The 15,250-nt window shown below is 32.7% G+C and overlaps 1 protein-coding gene across 1 annotated transcript; it reads left to right on the forward strand.

Annotated features, from left to right (window-relative positions):
- The first annotated feature begins 11,007 nt into the window (after positions 1–11,007).
- LOC114405111 (ATP-dependent DNA helicase pif1-like) lies at positions 11,008–15,048 on the forward strand. Its single transcript, XM_028367774.1, has 3 exons — positions 11,008–11,886; positions 14,644–14,709; positions 14,797–15,048. The coding sequence occupies exons 1-3, from the start codon at positions 11,008–11,010 to the stop codon at positions 15,046–15,048; spliced, it is 1,197 nt and encodes a 398-aa protein (XP_028223575.1).
- The last annotated feature ends 202 nt before the right edge of the window (positions 15,049–15,250 follow it).

Genomic DNA, 15,250 nt, shown 5'->3' on the forward strand with positions numbered 1-15,250 from the left:
CTGGGTTGTGCCTCTTCCTGCTATGCGTCTTCTTGCTGCATAACACCTCTTCCTCTTCCTCTTCGATCATCACCACTTCACAATGTCGTCGAAGTTCGACCCCTCCCATTGACGTCTTCATCCGCATAACCGATGGCGAGGTTAGTGCGACGAGTTCCCTCCCAGAGCGTGAGAATGAAGAGAAGGGTTGAGAGTCTTGATCCGTCGAGCGTGAAGATGAGCATAAGAAGAGAAATGAGTGAGGTTTTAGGGTTGATTCAAAATAACATCATTCTCGAGCGTGACAATTTTTTTTAACGTACACAACCCATTTCAGCTTTTTAAAACCAGTTGAGTTGTCGGGTTTTCACAAAATTGGCCGGATTTGGTCGGGTCATCCCGAAGCACACGCATGGATGATCCAATAACGAAACCAGTCTGATTATGCCATCGAATCTCGATTGAACTGGTCCGATCGACGAAACTGAACCGGGTTGCCCAACTATGATTTTAGGTTTCTCAAAAAGAAATTTTTAAAAAAAAATTGATTTTGTCCATGTATTTTCTTAAATATGGTAGGTTTGGTCTTTCATTAGGTCAAAATGAAGTATAAGACTAGTCTGATCAAAGATAAAATTTGCCACATATGAAAAATGCAAGGACTAAAATCATCATTTTTAATATGTAGAAATTAAAACTAATTTTGACTAAATTGAGCAAACCCATTTTACCACAAAAATTATATTATTATCCAATGTATCTTTTATTTTTCATATTATATTTAATTTATACCTGAATATGTTTAATGTTTAAGCAAAAATAATTTAAAATTATTTTTGTATTAGTGGAAAAAACATAGATATAGATGATTGTTGAGAATGCAAGGAGGGTAAAACATTGAGAGATATTCATCTATGGGTCACAAGTCATCTACACTAGTGAACTTGTCGATATCACCATCTCAAAATTCTTAAGACATTAAATTTATCAGTTTTTCTCATTTATATATTATTCAACTTGTTCATTTTTATCCAATGTAAACATTTTTCTCACACAAGAACTCTAATAATCTCTTCTTTAAATATTAATTTCTTTCATGAGATAACTCTCCCTAAAGTAAAAACCTTTTTTTCATCGTTGTCCTTTTGATCTTAATTATATTGATCATTGTTGTTGATATGCTAACCGTCGTTAGGCCTGATCGAGCAAGGGCTCTAGATCCCCTTCCCCCTCTCATTTGTCACTTTACGTGTACATTTCCAAATTTAATGACTGAAATAATAATTAAGCATATATTATTAGCAAGTGATAATGAACCAATTAAAATTCATGGCGTATTTTAGATTTTTTTTTATTATAAAAAAGACCTAAAACAAGAGAAATGGGATTTTTATGTTCTTGCACGTTACAAAACGTGAGCTAAACTTATGGAATTAATAAAGATTGACTTCTTTTTTCAATTCTCTTTCATTAACCATATTATGAAAGGAAGGAAAAATAGATAGATGAAATTATAAAGTTAATACTCAATAAAGATTGACTTCCTTTTCCAATTCTCATTTATTAACCTTATTAAGAAAGGAAGAATTGAAAAAAGTCAAAATAAATTAATTGAAATCAAAATATTTTTTGGGTCACCATATTATTGTTGTGAATTAACCAACTAATTAAATTAATTGAAACTAATGATTAGTGAACTATCCTTTCCCAACCAGTTTTTCTTTTTTCATTCACACAAATAGAACATGAGACCTTGCCTTAAACTTGTGTTTGAATGAATAATTCTAATAGAGTAATTCATTTTTTAGAGAATTTAAAAACACTTTGTGATGTAATATGTTGTTTGAATATATCGAATTTTAGAAAGAAACTGGAATTCTAAAAAATTATGAAAGTATTTTGATTACTTATAATTGAATAGAATTTCAAATCATATCCAAAAACAAATTGAAATTCTTCATACTCTCTTTTCTCACCTGTGACCTCTATGTCTCTTCTCTTCATCTATCTTACTCTCTCTCCTATTCCATCTCTCTCTTCTCTCTCTTTTTGTTCTCCTCTTATTTCTCCCTCTCTTCACTCTCTTTCTCCTAATCTTCTCCCCCATCTGTCTCATCTCTCTGTTTTCTCATCCTCTTTCTTCTCTATCTTTTTTCTTCTTCTATCTCTATCATCTCTATCAACATCTACGTAAATAATGTTAATATTTATATATTTTTGAATTATTAAATAGTTAAAAGTTTGATAATGTTTATTTTTATAAAGTTAAATATTAAAATTTCATTTTTAAAAATATATATAAAAAATAATTTTTGCATGTAGTAGAAATTAAATTTCCCTTTCCAAACTAAGAATTTAATATTTAAGAAATTTGAATTGATTTTATCCCAACAAATCATTTATTTAATAAATGAAAAAAACTAAATCAAAACAATTAAAATTTCACTTGAAAATATGTTGGAACATGAAATAAATATAAATCACTATTCTATTTTATTATTAATAAAAAGGACTGGATCTCAGTAAAAGAAAAGAATGAAAAAATAGAAAAAAGAATGAGGGTATAAGGAACCCCACTTACCAAGAAAAAAAAATACTAATTATGTAATTATGTACAAACAACTAATCTATATACTATCTATAAAAGAGAACCCTCTGAAAATTCCTAAAATACCGCTGCCTAAGATTGTGACAGCTGTCCATTTCCTTGGTTTTTTGGTCTTTTAGCCCTTAATTTTCCACTCTTCTGATGCTTACAGGTGTTTGATTTTGCTGATTGTGGCATTTACACGTGTTTTATTTTGCATGTTGTGCATGTGCTGGCCTTTGCTTCTTTAGGCGGTTTCTTGCATTTCATTCTTCATTCTTCAGTTTGCGTGTTTTTGGTTATCATTTTCGCAGATACAGACCAACTTAATTTGGGTTCTGTTTGATGCTGTTTTGATGTATGTTTTGTTACATTCGATGTTAGCTTATGGTTTTTTGGCTTTTCTTTTCTTACATGCATATTACCTTTCGAGTTTTTGGCTTTTGTTTCTGTGATGTTTTCATGTTTGTTTTGTTACATGCATGTTATTTTTTCATTTTGCTGTGTTGGACGATGTTTGGTTTGAATGTTTGGTTTAGGGTTCGTTGTACTTCTGTTGTTCTGTTTTGGTGCTGTTTTCATGTGTGTTTTCTTACATGCATGTTAGCTTCTCATTTTTGTGTGTTGAACGAGGTTTTGGATTTTTGCTTAGCTTATCGTGTTTCTGTTTTGATGGTGGTTTTGTTGTTTTTTTTTGTTGCAATATTATGGCACGTTCTCCAGACAAGATAAAGAGCATCGATGGCTTAAAAGAAACTCTTAAACTCAATGTGAGGATCAGTGATCTATGGTTTATTGGCACGCCTAACAAATTTGAGCAAGCTAAAATGGTGTTTGTGGACTCCGATGTATGCTTCAATTCTATGTTTTTTTTTTTGTAGGTTTATTACTTATTACTCATTGTTCAGTTCATTGTGTTGTAACCTTAATGCAATCCAGGGTGATGAGATCCACGCTGTTTGTAAACAAGACCAATTGAAGTAAAAAAAAATGGACTTGAAAGAAAATTGTACTTATGTCAAGCACAATTTTAAAGTGCTAAAAAACAATGGTCAGTACAGAGTGTGTGATCATCAATTTAAATTGGTGTTTATTGGAGTTACTGTTGTGAGGGAGTGTGTTCTAGGGGACATCCCTTTTAGAAAATATAGGTTTGCTGGATTTGCAGATGTTGTGGCTGGCCAGTTTGAACGTGGACTATTGGTAGGTATGTTAAGTTATATTTTTGCAATTGAGTTTATTTTGAAAGTTTTGTTGTTTTTGGAATTAAATAACATTCCCTGATTTTCCTACTTGCTTTAGATGTTATTGGTGTTGTGGAGGAGGTTGTCTTTCGGCAAGTTTCAGGAAAAGGTAGAAGGGTAGTCTTCAAACTAAAGGACTTGAGGTAAAGTTCGATTCTTGGTGACAATTTGTGTGATGTGCTTTGTCAAGTTGTGGCTATGATTATATTATTATTAATAACTGATTGTCTCATAACTATTTGTTTCTGATAGCCAGCAATTGCTATCTTGCACTTTGTGGGATGATTATTGCTTGCAGTTTTTGGAGTTCTTAGATGATTATGAAGGTGATGACTCAATTACAGTTCTATTAAGCCATTGTAGGATCAAGGAAGCGTAGGGTATATCCTCATCTTGAATTTATTGATTTCTCTGTTTATGCTATTGCATGTTATGGTTCTATTTTTTAAATAATTTAGGATCTTATCCCACATCGATCAACAATTCTTTCAAGGCTTCAAAGTTAATTATTAACCAGCCTGTGATGGAGATTCAAGAATTCAATGAACGGTATTTTTTGTATGTGTTATGTAATATATGTTGATCATTTTTTGTCTTATTTTTGTTGTTCATTGTATATTTGTAGGCTTGCAGAGTTGGGCATTGAGGCCCGGTCAGGTTTTAAATCCCATGGTGAAGGGAGTACACAACTTTCAGGTTCTATCCAATTATCATCAAAAGAATCATTCTTTGGCAAGGCTGAGGGAAAGACTATTGCTGACATTAACACCATCTCTGAAGTAATGATCTTATATAGATTTTAATTCTTTGTCGTGCATTGTCTGAAGTTTTTTTATTTGATGTGTATGCTGTTTCACACAGGAAATTGTTTGTGTCACTGTTGGCACAATTACTAGGATTGTTCTGGACAATCATTCATGGTGTTATACATCTTGCATTCAGTGCCATAAAAAAAGTGATGCAGAGATGACGCCCTTTACATGTGCATGCGGCAAATACAATAAGGAAGTTGTGCTTAGGTGATTGTGATCTTTTAAAATGTTGTGTATTTTTCATGCCTTCATCATTTTTTTACTATTGGTGCATATGGTGGCAGGTATAGGCTTGAGGTGATGATCAACCAGGGAAATGAAAGCACAAAATTCCTGCTTTGGGACCGTGAATGCAGTGAATTAATTGGTCAATCAGCTGATGCAGTTAATAAGCTTAAAATTGAAGTGTGTTTTTGGATTCAATCGTAACTGTTTATGTTTGATATGTTATTTTTTGTTTGTGTAATACAATTATTCTCTTTGAACAAGGATGGTGATGTTGATTTGAATGCTTCACCCTAAGCACTTGATAAGTTGCTGGGTCATGAACTTGCTTTCAAGATAAAGGTGCAACCCAAGTTCATAAATTCTGCTGTTTTGAAGTGTTCAGCTGACTCGAGCTTAATAAATGCTGTGATGGATATGCTAGCTGATGCTGAGGTAATGTTCAATCCAAGTTATTTGACATTAACTATTGTTAAAAGTATGTATTCTATTCATATTTATTTGTTTTCCATGGGTTGTGTTATCTTCAATGTATGTCTTATTCAGACATCTTCAAAAATGGATATCCCAGTTTATGATTCCAATCATTCTGCTTAACATGAATCTGTGAGTTTTGATGACTGCTTTCATTTTTTAATATGATCTTTCTTGCAATTCTTGCATTTTGACACTTCATGACTTTCAACTTAGCATTCAACTTATTGATTGCCATTTGTTTTATCCAACAATCCCTCTCTGTGACAGCAGATCATGATCCCCTGCTTGGACTCTCCTTGACGCCTACAAAGCGGCAGGCATTTCAGGATTGTGATGATGAAGCAGGGATCTCTCAAATTTCACCTGCACAACTTTCATCCAACAAAATAAAAAAACATGCCGGAATTTAGTGCATTTGGTTGTTTCCAAGTTGTGTTGAACAATTTTTTCCCCCTTGCTATTTGTATATTGTACATTGGCTCCTACCTTATTTCTGTTGTGGTGGTGTTGCTTTAGAACTCTGATCAGAACTTTTGTTTAAATTTTAATCTTATTTTGTATGCGAGTATCCTAGCATTTTAGTTCTGTGGCTTATCCGATGTTACCTTAACTATTGCACTATATTTCAAAATCCTTATTTGTTCAATTGTTAAAATAAATATCGACAGATTGCAAATGTTATGAATTGAAATATATCGTGAGAGATAGAACAAGTAAGATTTGAAAATACAAATCAGAGATTGCCAGACAGAAAGTTCAGAAAACATGTTCTTCACAATCATGATAACTTAAAATTCAATTAAAGTTTTAACGAGCCATTAAAGCATCTAATTTTAAGGTGTGCATCTTTAATTGTCTGAGCACAAAGTATTCATGGGAAACAAATTAAAATATCAGAAATAATGACCACGAAATATTGATCACTAGCACAACAAAATCAACATTCATATCTGATTAATTCATCTGATTTTAAGCTGTGCATCCTTAATTGTCTGAGCACAAAGTATTCACGGGAAACAAATTAAAATATTAGAAATGATGACCACGAAATATTGATCACTAGCACAACTAAATCAGCATTCATATCAGATTAATTTTCTAACAGCAGAATATACACACCAAGACAAAAGTATCAGCTTTGGAGTCTTGAGAAACATGATCTTGGATCATCAATGATATGTAATTAAGTGTGTCTTTATTATCAATCATCGTTTAGCATGATTTGTTATTTTAGATACCATTTTTTGCTTGATTTTGCTTTCACAAATGCAGAATCGAATATTTGATAAATTTACTCCATCTTTCATCATATGTCTCAATATGATGTACAATTAATAAGACAAGTAAAAAAACAATTTCTCTTTAGCTTGACATCCTAATTCTGCCATGCATAACATTTTCGATATCATATTTCTTATCGATGGCGCCAAAGCATAGGTATAATAATGGTTATAAATGAAAGTCTAATCATTTTAGTGCACTTAATTAGCTGTCAACATTTATAATTTTAGTGTTTTTCCTTATGCTTACTTTTGATTACTTACTTTTCAAGTTTTAATGTGGCCGTCAAAACCATCACTATAATCATGGCTATACATGCATGTCTAATCATTTTTATCAAAGTATGATCCATTTAACCAGGTGTCAACATTGATAATTTTAGTCAACAAGTCAAGTTATGTCTTGGTCCGAGTGGAATAGCATTTCTTTTCTGCATGTCCATTGACTTTTGCAATTTTAATTTTGCATGTATTGTAATATATTGAAACAAGAAGTTAGTAAAAATTTTATAACTCAGTCAAGATTAACAACAACCATCAAGAATATGGATAACCATGAGCATGCAAATCATCGTGATACAACACAAGCCAAGATAAAGAATAAAGGTATCAGGCAGCACAAAGTTAATGATCAGGCTCAGAATATTGATTGTAAGCAATTCAAAATATTATGTTCCAAATTATAGTTAATAATTTTAATTAGTTTGTTGATTTAGTAATACAATATCCACAATTTTTTTCACACAAGGACAAGCAAACTGTAAGGTGCATTCAATATTATGTGAATCCATTCCACATTAAATAAATTCCACTAAACTTAGATTCAACTCACTTTTTTAGTTAATATTCGTGATTCATCAGAGGATGAGAGTTCTGAATCAATACAAGGTACCAATTAAAATCGACCTTATCAAATTAATTTTCAACATTATAATGCTATAATCTAATCTAAATGCAATTTTCATGGGCTGTGTTTCAGTTTCTTCACTTGAGAACCAAAATTATATGTCCTCAACTAATGACCCCGCAATTAATAGAGAAGGTAACGATTAATATTCATAAACACTATGTTATTAGCTCACTGTCGAATATCTTTCACTGTACAAAACTGCTTTTGTTTATCGTGTTTCAATTTACATGTTTTCCTAAAACATTTTCAATGACCAACCTCATTTTGCCATATATCATTAAATTATTTCAGGATATTCTGATCTTGGTGATCAGCTCATGCAGTGTAGTCACTGTAATGCAAATATGTGGTATGATGAAAGAGTCTCAAAAGATAAAAGAACTACAAATCCAAGATTCAGTTTATGTTGTGGAAATGGAAAAGTTGAACTTTCATTGTTACAGAATCCACCTAAATATCTCTACCAACTTTTGTATGATCATGGTACATCTGATAGTAAAAATTACCAGCAAAACATAAGGACATATAACATAATGTTTGCCTTTACTTCTGCTGGTATTAAGTTTGACAAATCAATTAATCATTTAAGAGGACCTTCTACAATAAGAATTCAAGGTCAACCATGTCATAGAATAGGTAGTATGTTACCGATGCCTGGGAAAGAACCAAAATTTGCACAATTGTATATCTTTGACACAGAAAATGAAGTGCATAATAGGATTAATGCAATAAGGTAGTTAGTCTTTCATTATTATTATTATAAATGCACAACATTGATCAACAATCTTACATTTAAACAAAATTCAATTGTTTATTCTGCATTACTAATCTTCCAATCATCGTATATATAATTGTTTATTTTGGTCAGCAGTCCACATAATCAAATTCAAGAACACATTGTTTCATAACTTAGTGAGATGCTAGATGAATACAACGTGCATGCAAAAACTTTCAGGATAGCCAGAGATAGATTGCAAGATGTTCAAGTGAATAATATCAAGTTGAAATTGATTGCTAATCGTGAGAAAGATGGTCGTACATATAATGTACCTACTGTTCCTGAAGTTGCAGCACTAATAGTAGGCAATTTTGATGCAAATTCAAAAAGAGATATTATTATTGAAACTCATCATGGACAACTACAAAGGATCCATGAATTACATTCTAGCTATCTAGCTCTACAATACCCTCTCTTATTTCCTTACGGGGAAGATGGATATAGACCTGATATTCTACATAGCAGTCGATCAGATGGTAAGAAAAGGAAAATAAATCTTCTTACAATGAGGGAGTGGTTTTCTTATAGGCTACAATGCAGATCAAATGAATCTATAACTTTGTTGAATTCTAGGAGACTATTCCAACAATTTGTTGTTGACGGCTATACTATGGTTGAGTCAGAAAGGCTTTCTTACGTCAGAAATAACCAAAAAAAAACTTCGAGTTGACAAGTTTTGTAGCTTACAACAGTCATTGGATGATGGAAGTAGGAGAGACCTAAATAAAGGTAAAAGAGTCATTTTGCCTTCAACTTTTGTTGGCAGTCCGCGCTATATGGATCAACTTTATTTTGATGGTATGGCCATATGTAGCCATGTGGGCTTCCCAAATCTATTTATTACTTTAACTTGCAATCCAAACTGGCCTGAAATCCATAGATTGCTGAATCCGTTGAATCTGAAAGCAGCAGATTACACTGCCAATATTAATCACACAATCATATCTAATAACTTTAATTATTTTCTATAAACAGACTTACTAATAAATTGCAGATATGTATACAATAGAATTTCAAAAACGAGGGCTACCTCATGTCCATTTGTTGCTTTTTTTACATCCTGATAACAAATACCCTTCCTCAGATGAAATTGATCAAATTATATCAGCAGAGATACCTTCCCAACAAGATGATCTAGAACTGTATTCATTAGTAAAAAAACCATATGGTTCATGGTCCATGTGGAAGTCTGGATCTTGGATCTCCATGCATGAAAAAGGCAAGTGTAGTCGTTTCTATCCTAAAATGTTCCAGCCGTATACTGTTTTAGATGCTGATGGTTTTCCAGTCTATCGTAGAAGAAACAATGGTAATGCAATTGAGAAAAATGGTGTTATAATTGATAACAGGTATATTGTACCTTACAATCCAAGATTTATCAGAAAATACCAAGCGCATATCAATATTGAATGGTGTAACCAAAGCACTTCTATCAAATATTTATTTAAGTACATCAACAAGGGATATGATAGAGTGATTGCTATTTTGATTGATGAAGATAATGATCAAACTGAGAATGGTGACACTCATAATGATGAGATCAAAGAATATCTAGATTACAGGTATTGTTAAAACTTGATCTCTAATTTATCTGATCATCATTGTTATAACAACTAATTCTATCTTCCTCACAGATACATATGTCCCTGTGAATCTACTTGGAGAATCTTTGGATTTCAATACATGGCAGAAAACCTGCTGTTGAAAGATTACACTTCCATCTTCCAGGCCAACATAGTGATCTCTATGAAGACCATGATGATATTGATGATGAATTGTCTAAGCCAAGTATCTCTGATTCAAAGTTTATTTCATGGATGAACACCAACCAAAATTCTGTTGAAGGGAGAAATCTTACTTATGCAGAACTTGTTTCTAAGTTTGTATACAATCAGAAGAAAATATGTTGGCACCTTAGGAAGAAAGGCTATACCATTGGCAGATTACTATGGGTTCCACCAATTATAGGGGAATTATTTTATTTGAGAATGATGCTTACTGTTTGTAAAGGACCTACCTCATTTGAGGATTTAAGAACAGTTGATAATGTTCAGTATTCTACATATAAAGAAGCATGTTTTGCTATGGGATTTTTACAAGATGATAAAGAATTTATTGAGGCAATCAAGGAAGCAAAAGACTGGGGTTCAACACATTATATAAGAAAGCTATTTGTGTTGTTACTTTTAACTGCAACAATGAGCAAACCTGAACTAGTTTGGGACCAAACTTGGCATTGGATGGCTAATGACATTGTCTATAATTATAAAAAATCATCAACAAGTCCAGGTTAGTGCTAATTTCCCATCAGACAAATCAATATTGATACGACACATAATTTGACTTTTTTCTCTTTTGTGTATTAGCATTGCAGCTTGATGATAGAACTCTTCAAAATTTGGTCTTGCTTGAAATTGAAGAACTGCTGCAAGCAAATCAAAGATCGCTAAGAGACTATCCTTCAATGCCATATCTAGAGGATGCGAATTGTCCAGCTTATCTAGACAATAGCCTTATATTAGCTGAACTGAACTACAACAATGAAGAACTTAGATAAGAGTTTGAACATCTATTTTCTCACATGACAGGTACATTAAATACAGAGCAATTTACCCCTCTGAAAATTATTATGTGCATTTCCTTCTTAGCTTTTCTCATCTATAAATTAGTATTTTAACTTCATTCATTTATCTTTAAATCTAACACCACATATCGATGATTCCAGATGAACAAGCTTCAATTTACAACCAGATTGTTGAAGCTGTTAATAAAGATGAAGGTGATATGTTTTTTCTCTATGGATATGGAGGTACAGGAAAAACATACATTTGGAAAACACTTGCAAGTTCACTGAGAGCTGACAATAAAATTGTAATAATGATAGCCTCTAGCGGCATAGCTTCTCTGCTATTGCCTGGAGGTAGAACTGCACATTCAAAATTTAAAATTCCAGTTCCAGTTTTTGAAGACTCAACTTGCAATATCCATCAAGGAACTCAATTAGCTGAACTATTAAATCAGACAAGTCTAATCATTTGGGATGAAGCACCCACGACTCACAAATTCTGTTTTGAGGCACTTGATCACAGTCTTAGAGATATCATCAAACACAACTCAAAGGACAGTAAAATCTTTGGAGGTAAAGTCATGGTCTTTGGTGAAGATTTCTGGCAGATCCTGCCAGTCATTCCAAGAGGCAGCCACTCTGATATTGTTAACGCAACAATTAATTCCTCTTATCTATGGGATCACTATCAGATCTTGAGACTGACAAAAAATGTGTGTTTACAAAACAACATGCAAGCAACAAATCAAGAAGAAACTGCAGCTTTTGCACAGTGGATTATAGATATTGGTGATGATATTATTGGAGATGAAAATGATGGCTATGCTACTATTGAAATTCCACAGGAACTATTAATCACAGAATATAATGATCCTATTCATAGTATAATTAGCTCTACATTTCCAGATCTATCTCATCATCACAATGATCCTGAATACTTCCAAACCAGAGCAATATTAGCTTCCACAAATGAAATAGTGCAACAAGTTAATGATTATATGCTTACAATGATACCGGGTAATCATATAGTAAATTATCTTATTCTGTTTTTCATCTTTTAATCAACTTTCCTGGATTTTACATTTTTGGTTGATGAATTTGCTTTTTTAAGTCTAAAATATTGATAGGTGGACAAATGAAATATCTAAGCTCTGATTCAGTTGACAAATCTGAAACCATTGAAAGTTGTCATTTCCGCTCACTGACAACTGAATTTCTGAATTCATTGACAACATCTGGCTTACCCAATCACTGTCTTAAACTCAAGATTGGAACACCAATAATGCTATTAAGGAACTTAGACCAAACTCAAGGGTTGTGTAACGGTACTAGGTTAATTATCACAAGACTAGCAAAACATGTTATTGCAACTGACATAATTTCTGGGACAAATATCGGAGATCATGTTTATATCCCACGAATGTCTATGTCGCCTTCACAGTCACCATGGCCTTTTAAGCTATTGAGGAGACAATTTCCGATAATGCTTTCTTATGCTATGACAATTAATAAATCCCAAGGACAATCATTATCTTCAGTTGGACTTTACTTGCCAAAACCAGTTTTTTCACATGGCCAACTATATGTTGCATTATCAAGAGTCAAGTCAAAGAAAGGACTTTGAATTTTAATACATGATCAGGACAAAAAAAAATGACTTCAACCACGAATGTGGTTTCCAAAGAGGTCTTTACAAATATTAGAAGGTAAATCCAATTTATTTCCGATTACAAATTTAATTCTAACCACAACTGAATTTGCTTCTTACTCATATGATCTCTGATATACAGTTAAAACATCATCAAATGAGCCAGTCTATAATTCATTAATTTTAAAAAACCAGTCTTCCTTTATGGAGTGCATTTTCTTATTTGCCGCATTTTAAATTTTTATCCCTTTTCATGAACTCCAAATTAACCATTTCTTTCATGAATTGCACGAAAGAAAATAAAATGCTTATCTCAATTTAAATGCTACCATTCAGCAAATGAATTCTATATGTTACTCTGCCTGTTTTCCTAGGATGATACACTTATTATTATTCTTTTAGTAGAACCATTTATCTTTTCTTAGATAATCAATTGGCCTTGCAAAATATTATCTATGCCAAATCATTATCGACTTCAGCATTAGACAAGTCATTCATCTGATGATGCAAATTGTATTTATAACAATACAAAAAATTAACTTACTCTTTGTTATATTCAGCAATAAAAATACCTCTTCACCTGCCTCCACCACCACAGTCTTTCATACTTATCATTCTGCCAATTCACTTCCAATCTTTGAACGGAACATTCAATGCTCCACAGTTCCCAAACCACTTAACTTGTTGTCACTTACACCCCCCGAAAAGCAATGACCCTTCCATCACCCACTACTTTACATCATCAGACCACGGTTCATTTCTCTACCACCTTCATTTAAACTCTAACCAAATTATTCTCTCAAAGCGACTACCACCATGTCTCCCGCTTCATCCACTGCCTCAAGCAAGGTAAGCCTAAACCCAAACCTGACTGCATGTTCATTCATTTCCTGATTTTTCTCTTGCATTTGGTTACATTTTTCATCCATATCCCGAACCAAAATTCAACATCTTGCCATCTATGTTTTCTTAAGTTTTCGAATTCCAATTTAGGACAGACATATTGAACAATTTTGCGTTTGAATCCATCATTGTCTCACTCAACTTTCTTTCCTGTGGCAAAGCCCTAATTCAATTTTCCCTGCTTCTGCTTCATTTATTTGTGCCCATTGTGTTAGGTTTCTTGCATACTACGCTATCATCTATCTTACCCTTTAGATATTAGTAACGTTTAAATGTTATTTTTGTCGCTCACACTTTTTGCATTCATGTTGTGCTTTTATCGCAATCCATGTTTAATTTGGACATTTTGTTGATACTAATTCGAAAACCTGTTCCAGTGATTCTGATGTTCTATTATTAAATACATAGTAAGAAATTTAAATATTAATTTACTTTTGTTCATTGGTAACGAATCCAGAAAATTATTCAATAATTTTGAATGATGCTACTATATTGTCATTGTCAATGAACCCTAGGTAGCATGTCATCTAGAATAACATTTGACTCATGCATGTAGGAAAAAACAACCTATGCATATCTTGTGTGATTATACCCCATCCAAAACAAAACAGAAACAATATTAAGTTAAATATTTTTAAATTCCTATTAAATTTCGTAGCATTCTATTACCATTATTTCCAACTATTGTATTAAGATTCTAAGTAGTTCAGTTATCTACACCATCTATTACATTGTTTTTATGATGCTGACTCTGCCCTTTCAAACTTTATTGCTTTTGGTCCTTCATTACGATTATGAAGTGTATTTTCTTATTTGTTCGATCATATCATCTCTGATATACATCATCTATTATATTCTCTTTATAATCCTGATTCTGCTCTTTCAAACTTTCTTGTTTTTGGCCTTTAATTCGAATCATGAAATGCATTTCTTATCTGTTCGACCATATGATATCTGATTGAGAACTTTTGTTGCTACTGTATTTGCTTTTGCTGCATTTTCTGATCTCTGCAATGTTCTGTATTCCTTATTTTCATGTTTTGCATCTAATTTCATGCGTCTTATATTATATGCATCTTCTCTTATCTTATTTTAATTATCCTAAATTTGAACTGTTAAATCCAATTACTACTACATTGCAGCAACATCCCAATTTAGACCTACAGACACTTAAATTAGTCAATATACATGTTTCTTAAATGCTAAGTCCATTTTTTTCCTCATTGCATTGCAGTTGAGATTGCCTGCTATCAGACAACCATTGATATTGCAATTTAAAGCTGCCTTCCATTGTGACAAGGTTAAATCAAAACCTTCCTTTCCATATTTTATCCTTTGTGCTTCTCATATTGTTTTTCCTTTTTTAAATACTTTTTCCTCATTGTAGGACGCCATAGAAATACCAGGCTTCTATCGGCGCCAATGGCTACCAAATTATCCTAAAATTGTTGAATTTAAGTATGATGGGGAAACCTATGAAATTCAAGTCAGACAACACAAAGGCAAACTTTACTTTGCTGATGGCCTAACAAGATTGAGGACAGAACTGCAGATTTATGAATCTGTCATGATAAATTTCCTGGCCTACGACCACCCTTCAAAATTTTACCTCCACTTCACTCCACCATTAGACCAGTAGAAATGCAAAAGGCGTCGTGCAACAAGAAAACACATCTGGACATATGAAATCACCCAATCAATGCTAGGCGCACCATATCCACTGGTAAAATATTCATATCCATTTATATCTTCCATGCAAATATTAATTTCAATGCCTAACTCTTTTTTTTCCCTACAACAACTTCCAACCTCTGTCACACAATGCCTAATCCACTGTGGTG

Source organism: Glycine soja, chromosome 3 (assembly GCF_004193775.1).
Source record: "Glycine soja cultivar W05 chromosome 3, ASM419377v2, whole genome shotgun sequence".
In the NCBI taxonomy this organism is placed as follows: domain Eukaryota; kingdom Viridiplantae; phylum Streptophyta; class Magnoliopsida; order Fabales; family Fabaceae; genus Glycine; species Glycine soja.

What these genes read in the sequence shown, in the direction of transcription:
- LOC114405111 (XM_028367774.1), top strand. Translation starts at nt 11,008, where the DNA reads ATGATTCCAGATGAACAAGCTTCAATTTACAACCAGATTGTTGAAGCT. An exon ending in TGATACCGGGTAATCATATA is followed by an intron (nt 11,887 to 14,643) that starts GTAAATTATCTT and finishes ATTGCATTGCAG; the next exon opens with TTGAGATTGCCTGCTATCAG. An exon ending in CTGCCTTCCATTGTGACAAG is followed by an intron (nt 14,710 to 14,796) that starts GTTAAATCAAAA and finishes TCCTCATTGTAG; the next exon opens with GACGCCATAGAAATACCAGG.